A 12,921-nucleotide genomic window follows, 5' to 3' on the forward strand; every position below is an offset into this window, starting at 1 on the left:
ACTAGTTTGAAGTTCAAAATGAACTCCTTCGGTGCTCCTTCCCACATCCAAAGCTGTCATGCAGACTGCTGAAATTCATACTGAGTTTCTGTCTGAATCGCAGCAAGAGACACTGGGATGAGCAAAGGATGTCTTTCTTCCAAAGCAAGAAGTAAACAATAAAGTAAACAATAAAGCCCACAAGAAGTAAACAATAAAAGGGGTGGGTACCTCTTGAGGCAACAGGAGGAAAACACCCCACCCCCTTTCCTTCAAAGTGGAAACCTTGTGGAGGGGACAAGACAACAGTATTTTCTACTCCCTTCACAAATTCCAGTTTAGAGGTGAAAACCCAAAGGCATAGCCTTTCCCAGCAGAATACTGCTTTAAACCAAACAAAACATACAGGCTTTTGTATCGGCATTATTTTGGCTCTTTTTGAGGGGGCAGGGGGAAGCAACTTTTCCCAGCAACCGCTTTACAAAACATACGTCCAGTTCCACTTTACATAGACGTTCCACAGCAGCCTTAGCTAATGGCCACGCCGGAAAAATAATACTGTCAAAAAGTTTGTAGACGATGCAGTAGGTGGAGTCCTGCTTGAGTGGGTAGAGGAAACATCACCCGATTTGCATCGTTTTTTAAAATATAAAACTGAATCTAGATTAATAAATATATCTCTCAAACAGCTGAAAGAGGACCAGTGAATGTCTATGTGACGCATCTCCAACCATCTCAGTTTATAACAGCCTCCCCCAAGGAGGTGCAATCCAGGTATTTTGGACAGTGCTCAGCATCCCTGACCATTGGCCATGTTGGCTGGGGATGATGGAAGCTATAGTTCAAACATCAGGAAGGCAACCAGGTTGGGAGAGGCCCCCAGTGGGACCCGATTGTGTTACTTCCAAGTTGGGTTGAGCGATGTGGCACTCTTGGCCAAGCTCCAGGGCATGAATGAATCATGGTGGCCAAAAACCATTCCCAAGGATGGGGATAGGGACAGGTCAGAGAAGCCAAAATGCAGGCAAAGGAAGCCTCCAAAGTGTTTACACAAAGCTTCACCTTGCCATATTTAAGGTAAGATGTTTTCTGACTTTTTCCCTTAAGAAGCTGATTCCAACCCTACACACAACACAGAGATGTTGCCGTCAGGCCAAACTGCATCCTTCTGGTGCCATGGATGCTGATACAGAAAGAAACTCCCTATATGTTTGGTGCCATACAGAGAGCACCGTTCCAACATCTTGGCCCTCTGGGCAAAGTGCAGCTCCACTGAAGTGTTGTTTTGGTGCCTCTGTGTATGTCAGCGTAATGTTTTGGCTTGGCGCCTGATGCCTGGGTTAGGGTGTAAAAGCATGGGCAGCGCAGGAGCTGCAGTCAGTGACTTCTGCTCTTGTCAGATTAAATAGACGAGGAAGAAAGAAGCTGCAAAACCCTCTGGCACCTTAGAGATGAACAGCTTTTGTGACTCGCTGCCGGCACCTGTTATGAAGGCTTGCACTGTAAGACATCCCTCACCTGTCCAGTTTACCACTAAGGTGACCCAGCGCTTTCTGGCTACTAATAACAATCTCAACTATTTCTCTAGAAAGGGCGTAAAATGCGGAAGGCAAGGCGCTGACTGGCTGGCCACTGCAGCAACAGTTATGACGCCGTTGTGTTGCTTCAGAGAGGAATTCCCTGCGAGCTAGAGATGCCATGTAAAAACCCCCAAACTAAATGCACCCATGCAGCTCAATCACTGGAAATGGGGGTGATGTGAAACAAAGGGACATCTACGATGGTCCAGTGTTTTGTCCTGGGACAAAGGTTGACCTCATAAATTAAGGAACAAAGAAGGAACCAGGCAATACCTCTTACAATCTAATGATCTTAGAAACTGGGTCCTCATTACCTGTGCGTCTAAGGCACTCGTGCCTCTTTTTTTATCTTTTGCTGCCCCCCCCCCCGGCTGTAAGCACACCCACTTCCACAACAAACCCTGGTATTGACAACAGCAAAGCAGAACCCTGTCAAGGTGTTGGGCTTCCGAAAAGGTGCTGCCCTTCACAGCTTTCTTCCAGTCAAATGCAGAATGGCTGGTACAGAACCATGAATCTGAAGGCTTGCTCAATTATTTCTTCCCTGCACAGTTCCATGTTTTTTCTCTCCAAAGTCTCAAGCTTCAGCTCCTGGCTCGATACCTTTGATGCGTTTGCTCCTGGCTCTTAGGTTTTAATACTCAGCTCCCTTGGGAGGGTCCAGTTCATAAACCTCCTGGGCGTTGATTCCCAGAAATTCTCCAAGACAAACGTGAATAAAAATGCAGTGAGGAGGGGAAAGAAACAAGGCGAATGCTCTTTTCCTGGTTGTAAAAAGTCAGCAGTAGCGTCTATTCAGATGCCGACAGGGGTTTCAGAGGCCGGAGCCTCTCCTCAGTCGCAAAGGCGGCGACTGGCAAAATCGCCCGCGGAAACCCTCCTTAAAAAACACAGACATATTTCCCACCATCGCACGAAACATAGAGAATAATGGATTCCATATTGTCCAAAAGGATGGAAAATTAAAGGCAAGATCATCCAACCCTCCCCACCCTCACCAAATCCCAACAATAAGACCCCCCCCCCACTCCCAACCCCATAACCCCTCGCTCAAAAGTTTAAGATTCAGGAAAGAAAACAAAAAGAGATAGAGAGAGCTGGTCTCGCTTCTTGCCAGCAGAGTCCTGCTGCGTTCCAGTTTTGTCCCCTGCGTCCACGTGAAGACAGTCTCGATCCTGATCTGCAATGGCTGGCGCAAGGTTCTCATCAGGCAGAGAGGACAGGGGACACAAATGGCCGGACACACGGGACCACCGCCTCCCCACCCTCCACGGTTTGTCGATCCAGTTGACACAAGACGCACACCGGACATGGAAAACTGACAAGTGATTCACCACCCTTGTCAAGGTGTCTGGGTTTTGCCTCTGCGGCCCACTTTGACCTTCGCCATCCCGCCTGACCCGCCCGGCCTTTGTCTCACCCTCAAGAGAAGGCAAGGCCGTTGGCTACTCTCGCTTGCCGTAGTTCTTCTGACTGTGTTGGGGTCTTAACACTTCCCTGCTGGGAAAACCGGGCAGGGGATGAGGGAAGAATAAAAGAGTGGAGAACGGGCAGGAGGCATTTCTAAACAGGTCCCTTGCAAATGATAGTAGTAGTAGTAGTAGTAATAGTAATGAGAAGAATTAATTGCTCTGGTTGGTTTATATGTGTGTGTTTTTTCTGCTCTCTCTTTTTTAAGTCGGGTTGGAATTTTTCAAAGTCTGCAGCTTCGCCTCCAGTTCAGAGATCTGAAAAACACACAACAGAAAGGGGGTGAAGAGGAGATTTCCAGGTAGAGAAATAGTGGGGGGGGGGAGAGAGAGATGGGAAGACACTAGGGAAGGAGACATGGTAGAAATTGGCTGGCTGGCTCAGCGCCCATTAACAGCAATGGGAAAAGGCTGGTGGAGAAGAGGGCTGTGAAAAAGGGGAATGAAGGGGCACGCCAAAGGAGAATTATATGGATACAAATGGTGGCGGGGGGGGGGGAGCTCATTAACACGGCTTCTGAACGTTTAGGCTTGCAGTCTGCTCCACGTCCGTAAACTGTGCAGATCTAGTTAAAAGTTGCATATGCCAGATAAGCTTTGTATAATCAGCTCTGCTTCTGGGAACCGAACGTTGCTGCACTTTCTGTATTGCAAGCTGCATGGGAATAATAATAATAATAATAATAATAATAATAATAATAATAATAATAATTTATACCTCACCCATCAGGCTGAGCTTCCCCAGCCACTCTGGGTGGCTTCCAATTGAGTGTTAAAAACAATACAGCATTAAATATTAAAAACTTCCTTAAACAGGGCTTCCTTCAGATGTCTTTTAAAGATAAGATAGCTGCTTATTTCCTTGACATCTGATGGGAGGGCGTTCCACAGGGCGGGCGCCACTACCAAGAAGGCCCTCTGTCTGGTTCCCTGTATCCTCACTTCTCGCAATGAGGGAACCGCCAGAAGGCCCTCAGCGCTGGATCTCAGTGTCTGGGCTGAACGATGGGGGTGGAGACGCCCCTTCAGGTATACTGGGCCGAGGCCATTGGGGCTTTAAAAGTATATTTAATGAAACACATGAATAATGAATAGTTAAAACTAAATAAGGAAATGAAACGACCGAAGGCTCAAAGGGCGAATCAGAGGTGGAAAGAGAGGAAGGAAATCTGTGCTGAAATTTGGGTTTCTTACTTGCCAGAACTGTGCTCCTTTATAATACCATAGATGTTAAATCTCTGTGTGTGTGTGTGTGTATCTGACATTCCTTGAAAACTGGTTAAATGTGGCCTCAGTCCTCAGAACCGTGGACAGTGAGACTGTGTCAGAGTGGGACTCTGGGATCAAATGTCTAGGAGTCCACTCAGCGGAATAAGAATTAAGGCCCCCAAAATGCAACACTACAGGATTTTCACATTTTGAAGTAATACAAAGATAGCTCAGTTGGTTAGAGCGTGGTGCTGATAATGCCAAGGTTGCAGGTTTGATCCCCATAAGAGACAGCTTCATATTCCGGAATTGCGAGGGGCTGGACTAGATGGTCCTCAGGGTCTCTTCCAACTCTACAATTCCATGTTACTTTCTAAAGAGCCCTCAGCCCCTGATTGTTCAGTTGAAAATCACCTAATTGCACCACTGTGGAACCAGCAGAAGGCCATGCACACAGTACTGTGTTCTATTGATAAAACAGTGCTTAATCCACATCCATGATGCAAATCCATGATGGTTTTTTTTTTTACATGTGCAGCTGGTAAAAAAAAACATGTGCATCCACAAACCCCGCACACCTGTCTTTTGTATGCCTAGGAAAAGGTAAAGGTAAAGGACTCCTGGACGGTTAAGCCCAGTCAAAGGCAACTATGGGGTTGTGGTGCTCATCTTGCTTTCAGGCTAAGGGAGCCGGCGTTTGTCTGCAGACAGCTTTCCAGGTGATGTAGCCAGCAGGACTAAACCACTTCTGGAGCAACAGGACACCGTGACGGAAACCAGAGTGCACGGAAATGCCGTTTACCTTCCCACCATAGTGATACTTATCTATCTACTGTACTTGCACTAGCGTGCTTTCGAACTGCTAGATTGGCAGGAGCTGGAACAGAGCAACAGGAGCTCACCCTGTTGCAGGGATTCAAATGGCCAACCTCCTGATTGGCAAGCCCAAGAGGCTCAGTGGTTTAGACCAAAGTGCTACCCGCGCCCCTTTCTTATGTCTAACAAAACAGACTAGCACACACAAATCAGTTTCTGCACCCAAACTGGAATAGGGCAATTTTAGGACAGAGTTGCTAATTTCAATGAATCACCTCTCGAACAACCTTGCTTAGCCTGATCATGTTAGATATGTCTCTAGAGTGAACCATAAAACAGATACATATCTAACCTTTCAAAGCTGACACAGGCTTGAGGTTCCAAGACTAAAATGATATTCATTCCCCAACGAGGAATTAAGTGCCTCCATCTCCCATAATGGGAAGCGGGTGGCGCTGTGGGTTAAACCACAGAGCCTAGGACTTGCCGATCAGAAGGTCGGCGGTTCGAATCCCTGCAACGGGGTGAGCTCCCGTTGCTCGGTCCCTGCTCCTGCCAACCTAGCAGTTCGAAAGCACATCAAAGTGCAAGTAGATAAATAGGTACCGCTCCGGTGGGAAGGTAAACGATGTTTCCGTGTGCTGCTATGGTTCACCAGAAGCGGCTTAGTCACGCTGGCCACATGAGCCGGAAGCTGTACGCCGACTCCCTCGGCCAGTAAAGCGAGATGGGCACCGCAACCCCAGAGTTGGTCATGACTGGACCTAATGGTCAGGGGTACCTTTACCTTTACCTCCCATAATGTTGTGCTCAATTGCACCCTGCAGAAACCAAACTTCTTAATGGTTACTGCAATTAGTCGTTTTCTATGAGGCATCTTTCAATGTGCCATTTTCAACCTACCAAGTTCTAACTGGCTTGGCCAAACCTGAAGACTATCTCTCTTTTCCTCACAGTAACTAAGATTTGCTGTAGGTGCTCTCTTGGTATTACTAGCCATGTGTCACGTCAAGGCATTTATTGATGGCTCCTCTCCACTTTAGTACTGTTTCCCTTGGAGAGGAACAGAACTTCTAGAAACCCTTCCTATTTGAGTTGGCTTTTTGGAGGAGCCAGGGTCAGTTAGGTAGAGAGGTAAGATATATCAGCTGATACCTGGCTCAAGCTTTTGGAATACAAGCCTTTGGCTTTGCATTTAACTAACTGATTAACTAAGCTATCGCATTAGAGCTTGGTTTGTGCAGAAGTGAGAGTCAGAGAGCAAGCTGCCTTGGAAACAGCTCTTTCATTATGCAAATGCACGCATTTCTTCCTTCCCAAAGATTCCTACCACCGTCTCCCTCTCAAGGCAACCTTTCAAGAACCACTGTGCCTAATTGTGAAAAGGCGGCAGATCGGAAAGAAGGGGAAAGTTGGCCGGGAGCAGTTCTAGGAGAAATCAGTGGGGTGATGGGGTGAAGTAATGGTTGGGGAATGAGAGCTGATGGACATGGCTGAGAAAATAAACATGGCAGAAGCCTTCGGCCTGATGCTTGGGTCAAATCAAAGGTATAACACATTTGCTGATGGGGACAGCGCCCTGATGTGGTCAGGCTGCTGTTCAGCAGACTAGTTCGCCATTCATTAGAGAGAGGTCAGCCCAGGACAAATTTAGACACAGTCAGCAGAAGGCATCCTAAGATAATAGGGAGATCACAATTAAGGCAAAAGGGGAAGTGATGGCTTGATAGTCTCTATTCGCAGCTGTATTTTGTAAAGCAGGGAAGGCCTGAGACAGACAGCCTTCTCAAGATAAAGGACAGCGGCTCAGGATTTGCACAACTTTCCTGGCTGTGTGTGTGTGTGCCTTGTCTTGCCTGTGTTCAGCCACATCAGCCTGTCGCCAGCACCTTTCCGCAGCGTCCTCTCCACCTGGGACTTTACGTGCTGATTAACCCAGGGTGCCACCAATTAAGGTACGAGGGAGGTGAGGTGGTAAACTGCACTGGCTCCCAGTGGAGTACAGGGTCAGGTTTCAGGTCTGGATTTGACCTTTAAAACCCTAGGCAGCCTAGGACCCATGTACTTTCCTGGTATGCCCCACGGAGGACCTTAAGGTCCACAAATAACAACACTTTGGTGGTCCCGAGCCTCAAGGAGGTTAGATTGGTTTCAACTAGGGCCAGAGCCTTTTCAGCACTGGCCCCGACATAGTGGAACGCTCTGTCACAAGAGACTAGGGCCCTGCGGGACCTGACATCTTCCCGCAGGGCCTGCAAGACAGAGCTGTTCCGCCTGGCCTTTGGCGGAGGACCTTAAGGTCCACAAATAACAACACTTTGGTGGTCCCGAGCCTCAAGGAGGTTAGATTGGTTTCAACTAGGGCCAGGGCCTTTTCAGCACTGGCCCCGACATAGTGGAACGCTCTGTCACAAGAGACTAGGGCCCTGCGGGACCTGACATCTTCCCACAGGGCCTGTTCCGCCTGGCCTTTGGTTTGGACTCAGTCTGACCCTTATATTTCCCTCCCCTTATGGTCTTGATTTATCAGCTATTTTAAAATGAGGCTGCATTTTAAATTGCATTTTAACCTGTATTTTAAATTGTTGTTGTTTTTTCTCCCTCTCTTTCCCCCCTATTATGTTTTTACTGTGATTTTATTTTATTGGTGTTAGCTGCCCTGAGCCTGGCTCTGGCCGGGGAGGCCAGGGTATAAATAAAATGTTTATTATTATTATTATTATTATTATTATTATTATTATTATTATTATCATCATCATCAAGTGGATTGTACCACATCAGACAGTGCGGGAGGCTGCCAATGCTGAATGTTCCCTTATGCTAAAAACTCACAAATAACAACACTTTGGTGGTCCCGAGCCTCAAGGAGGTTAGATTGGTTTCAACTAGGGCCAGGGCCTTTTCAGCACTGGCCCCAACTTGGTGGAACACTCTGTCACAAGAGACTAGGGCCCTGAGGGACTTGACATCTTTCCGCAGGGCCTGCAAGACAGAGCTGTCTCTCCTTGTTGTGCTAGTTTTCTGTTTGCAGTGAGAGGTTGGTGGTTACCCCTCTGCCCGAACTGTCTCATGGCCTTGCTTTTTCCATCCACCGCAGTCGCGGCAATTGCTGCCTAGTGCTCTATCCATGTAGAATGTGGTTTGTGCTGCCTGTTCTCCGTCGAGTGGCATGCCGCAGCCATGTAGGTCCTGGCAAAATGTGCACCTCTGCTTATTCTGGGCCCTGTGCAGGTGATCCTCACCCTTTCCTTAAGAGCCTGGCACTTGTAAATGCTGAAGAGCAGCAGTGATGGCAGGGCTCAAATGCATGTGCTAGCTTGGTCTACCCCAATAGAGATGAATGGCACAGGGGTGTGTGTGTGTTGCGTTCAGTGTTCTGTGCAAAGAAGAGGAGCACACTGAGACCTGCCCCTGCGATTTGGGTTTTAGAGGGGGCTTCTAGGAGCTGCAGTACAAGTGATGTCCTCCAGAGGGAGCATGGGGAGCCTCCTGGATGTTGAAAGAGAGTGATTCTACCTTGCTCTCCGATCAGTGTAGCCGCAGTACAGAAACCCAGGTGCATTCACACACACACACACACACACACACAGAATGCACACATTTAACACACAGAGGCATGGGAAAAACCTGATGAGTCTGACATGATCCACTGCCTGATGTAGGAACCAGGGTGTGGAAGGGATCTGCAACTGGCCAAGCGAGGAGAGATATAGATTTGACACGAGACCTGTTGCAGGATCAAGTGAAGGCCCACCGCCCATGCATACGTGGTGGAGAGACAGTGTTCGATCTAGGATCAAGTGTCTGCAAACTAAACAGAACACTGCACAACCTTAAGAGATCCCTGTAGATCTGGGATGCGGAATCCCGGTGTGTTTTTCACATCACAGGATCTGGGGAAGGTGGGCGAGTGTGGGCTTGTAAAGATCCACTTTGTCCTGGTGGAAGTTTCAACGAGACTCTGTAGAAAGGACACCCCGGCCACCAGTGCCCCCCAAAATATAGGTGTGGAATTCTCAACGTGGAATTCAAAAAGATGAGTCTTCCCACCCCCTGCCTTTGAGCAGCAGGATCAGCTTAAAGAGTGATCCAGCACTTGACACAAGGTCCTACAAGACTCAAGCATTGATGCCCAACTCTAAAGGAGTTCAGAAAGATGGGAGTGTCCCTCTGCCCCCAACCTTTCCTCTACCCACGTCAATAACCAGGCCCCTTCCAAGTGCACACATCTCACATGTATCCCTGAGCTGAACTGAACCAAGGCCTCTCCAGTCACAGCAAAGCCCTTTCTTTCTTTCTTTCTTTCTTTCTTTCTTTCTTTCTTTCTTTCTTTCTTTCTTTCTTTCTTTCTTTCTTTCTTTCTTTCTTTCTTTCTTTCTTTCTTTTCCTCGGGGGCTCAAGGCAAACCCCCAGTGCTGTCCTTGATGCCCACCTTCTCCTGCAACTTGTCCACTTCCTCCTTGTGGGCCAGCTCAGACTCCTCCTGGATGCGGCGCTGAGCTGTCTCCTTCTTCAGGAACTCAATCTCTCTGTAAGAGGGGAAGAGCCAGAGTCAGAAGCACTCCTTAATAATAATAATAATAATAATAATAATAATAATAATAATAATAAATTTTATTTATACCCCCGACCTCCCCAGCCAGAGCCGGGCTCAGCACAGCTAACACCAATAAAATCACAGTAAAAACATAATAGGGAGAAAAGAGAGGGGGGAAACCAATTTAAAATACAGGTCAAAATGCAATTTAAAATGCAGCCTCATTTTAAAGTAGCTGATAAATCAAGACCATAAGGGAAGGGAAACATAAGGGTCAGACCGAGTCTAAACCAAAGGCCAGACGGAACAGCTCTGTCTTGCAGGCCCTGTGCAAAGATGTCAAGTCCCACAGGGCCCTAGTCTCTTGTGACAGCATTCCACCACGTCGGGGCCAGTGCTGAAAAGGCCCTGGCCCTCAGTTGAAACCAATCTAAACTCCTTGAGGCTCCGGACCTCCAAAGTGTTGTTATTTGTGGACCTTAAGGTCCTCCGTGGGGCATACCAGGAGAGACGGTCCTGTAGATCCTTATAAGACATCCCCCATGCCTGGTTTCCTGCCTCGTGTCCTGCCTTGGCCCTGTCGGACTGACTCCCAGCAGAACCTATGGATTCTGGACCGGACCTGGACTGTGTTTCACAGGTTACCCCCCGGGACCAGCACACCCATTTCTGGCTGCCAGCCGTGGGGGAGGGGGATCAGATTCCCTGAAGCCTTGACACTCAGAGTTAGGATCTGCCCTGGTTAGGGAGTTAGGATCTGCCCTGGTTTGGTGGGTCAGATCAAAAGCCCTCAAGAGTGGCACACCTGCTGCTCCCATGATGCTATCTAGCAAGGTGTGATAGCATTGTCCACCCATTTTGTGTTTGTCCTTAGCAGTTGGCCACTTTCCCGAGCTGCAGAGACTGAGGTCTGAGAGAAGGAGAGACCTGAGTACTCGCAGGAGGAGTACTCACCTTCGGGCGAAACAGGGAGGTGAGTCACCGGGGGATCAGGACCGGCCGCTACCCCGACAAAGATAAAAGGCTGTTGGACCCCGCCCCAGGTTGCGGGAGCAACATTGCTGTATGCTAGATCCTGCCTGAGATCTTGTACCTGTCCTTGCCTTGTGTCCTGCCTTGGCCCTGTCGGACTGACTCCCAGCGGAACCTGTGGATTCTGAACTGGTCCTGGACCACGTTTCACGGGTTACCCCCGGGCCCAGCACACTATGGTTCCATGATTCTTAGCAGACATGCATATCATTGTGCTTTACAGGACAGGGCTGTGGAAAGGGAGTGCTTACTTCTGCTGATACTCTTTGATGAGCCTCTTGGCTTTGCTGTACTTCCTCTCCAGAGTCTGGTACTGGGCTTGGGTCTCTTTCAAGTGCTCATCCACAGCCTGGCACAAGTTCTGGGCTTCCATCCAGTACCCCTCCAGTTTCTCCATCCGCTCCTTGTTCTCCTCCACGCTCTGTTCTAGCTGGGCTTTCTCGAGGCGCCAGCGGGATTTCTCTTGTTCGATGGACTGCAGCTGAGGGAAGACAGCGCGAGGGAGAGGCTTACTCGTTTTCTCAGAAGCTAACTAAACCGGCACACTGCTTTGAGCCGTAATTAAAACAAAACGGACGGTGAACATAAAGATTTGACTGACTATGAAAGAATCTAAGGGAGGGAAATGATTAAAGAACAGATGTAAAGGCGAGCAAGATACCGTATTTTTTGCTCTATAAGACTCACTTTTTCCCTCCTAAAAAGTAAGGGGAAATGTGTGTGTGTCTTATGGAGCGAATGCAGGCTGCACAGCTATCCCAGAAGCCAGAACAGCAAGAGGAACCGCTGCTTTCACTGCGCAGCGATCCCTCTTGCTGTTCTGGCTTCTGAGATTCAGAATATTTTTTTCCTTGTTTTCCTCCTCCAAAAACTAGGTGCGTCTTGTGGTCTGGTGCGTCTTATAGAGAGAAAAATACAGTAACTAAGAGATGTGCGGTGAATGCAGTGAAAGCCTTTTATAATATTTTAACTAAGATTTATACATTGTAATGTTTGAAGCACGAATTTGGCAATATTATTGGTTATGAAAAGTATTTTTTTCTTTTTCTTTTAGTTTGTATTTTGGAAAATATGTATATAAATGTGTTTATAGTGTTATGTGTTGTTCTTTGTTTATCTTTCTTTTTCTTTTTTTTTGTAAAATTCAATATTTTTTTTAAAAAAATAAAACAAAACGGACGGCAGCGACGTAACTGAGAGCCATCTCGGCGAAAGGCAGAAATCAACACAAAAAGCAGCAGCAAACATATAAGGAGTAGAAATTGCAGGAAGGTGCTCAGCCGAGCAAGTGGGGTAGCAACCGAGGAGGCCCTGTTCCCTGCAGAGGTCAGTCAAGCCTCCCTCCAATCAGGCTGGATTTGATTTAAATCAAATCAATCTAAATCACGATTTAAATCAGTACTCAGTAAGACTTGATTTAAATCGTGTGGTTTTTTTCACAGAAAAACATTCTTTCTAGTATAATCTTAATACAACCAGACGAAGGTTTCATTTTTGGAATAATACATTTTCAGAGTAGTTTTTACAGTTATATCAAAAATTACTGATTTGGTTATACTTTTAGAAATACATAGACAGATAATTATGAAATGATTGTGAGCTTTAATAAGTTAACTGTTTATATTTGGGGAAATTTTCTGCTGTACTTTATTGGAAGGAGAAAACAATTATTTCCTTAATAAGAATTTAAACAATTTATTTAAGTAAAACAATAACATTATAACATATGTACCCGTGTTTGTTAACTGATGTGCTTAAACATAAACAAAAAACAAAACAAAAAAACCTTAGACTGAGTTTTAGCCTACATGAAAAACTTAAAACAAATCCTTATTTCCTGATAGCCTTTGGACTATGATGTAACCTAAATAGAAAACTATCTTTAGAAACATTTTTCCTCCAAAAGCATTTCATTTGAAAATCCAATTTAAATAATAAAAAAGCCAATTTAAATTTTAAAAAAGCCAATTTAAATTTAAATTTATTTATTTTTTTAAAAATTGATTTTTATCCACCCTGCCTCCGATGCTCCTTGCGGTCTCCTTTTCTTGGCAGAAACAGGTATATCTAACAGTGCTTCTGGCAAGCAAGGATGGGAGGTGAGGTGAGATAAGACAGGCAGTTTTGCTAGGCTGGGCAGCATTCCCGGAAAGGTAGATGCCAGGAAGCTACTTAGTGGGTGGCCCCTGGCATATTTAAGTCTCCAGACCTAAACAGCTCAGGGTAAGGGATGGGATTTTTCAAAAACCTTTGCTTCTGCACACATTTCTCCCTAAGAACATTTACACACCATGCAGTT

General features: G+C 46.6%; 1 protein-coding gene across 3 annotated transcripts in view; it reads right to left on the reverse strand.

The window, feature by feature from the left end:
* Positions 1 to 235: 235 nt before the first annotated feature.
* Positions 236 to 12,921, reverse strand: part of PPP1R9B (protein phosphatase 1 regulatory subunit 9B) — an 82,692-nt gene continuing 70,006 nt past the window's right edge. For all 3 annotated transcript variants that reach the window (XM_081883947.1, XM_081883946.1, XM_081883945.1), the window contains 3 exons: positions 10,874 to 11,103; positions 9,486 to 9,582; positions 236 to 3,286 (listed from right to left, as the gene is read on the reverse strand). In XM_081883947.1, coding sequence (XP_081740073.1) covers positions 3,233 to 3,286; positions 9,486 to 9,582; positions 10,874 to 11,103 — 381 coding nt within the window. In that variant the 3' untranslated portion in view covers positions 236 to 3,232. The remainder of the gene's footprint in view (positions 3,287 to 9,485; positions 9,583 to 10,873; positions 11,104 to 12,921) is intronic.

Source organism: Podarcis melisellensis (genome assembly GCF_964234715.1).
Source record: "Podarcis melisellensis genome assembly, chromosome: 13".
NCBI classification, from domain to species: Eukaryota; Metazoa; Chordata; class Lepidosauria; order Squamata; family Lacertidae; genus Podarcis; species Podarcis melisellensis.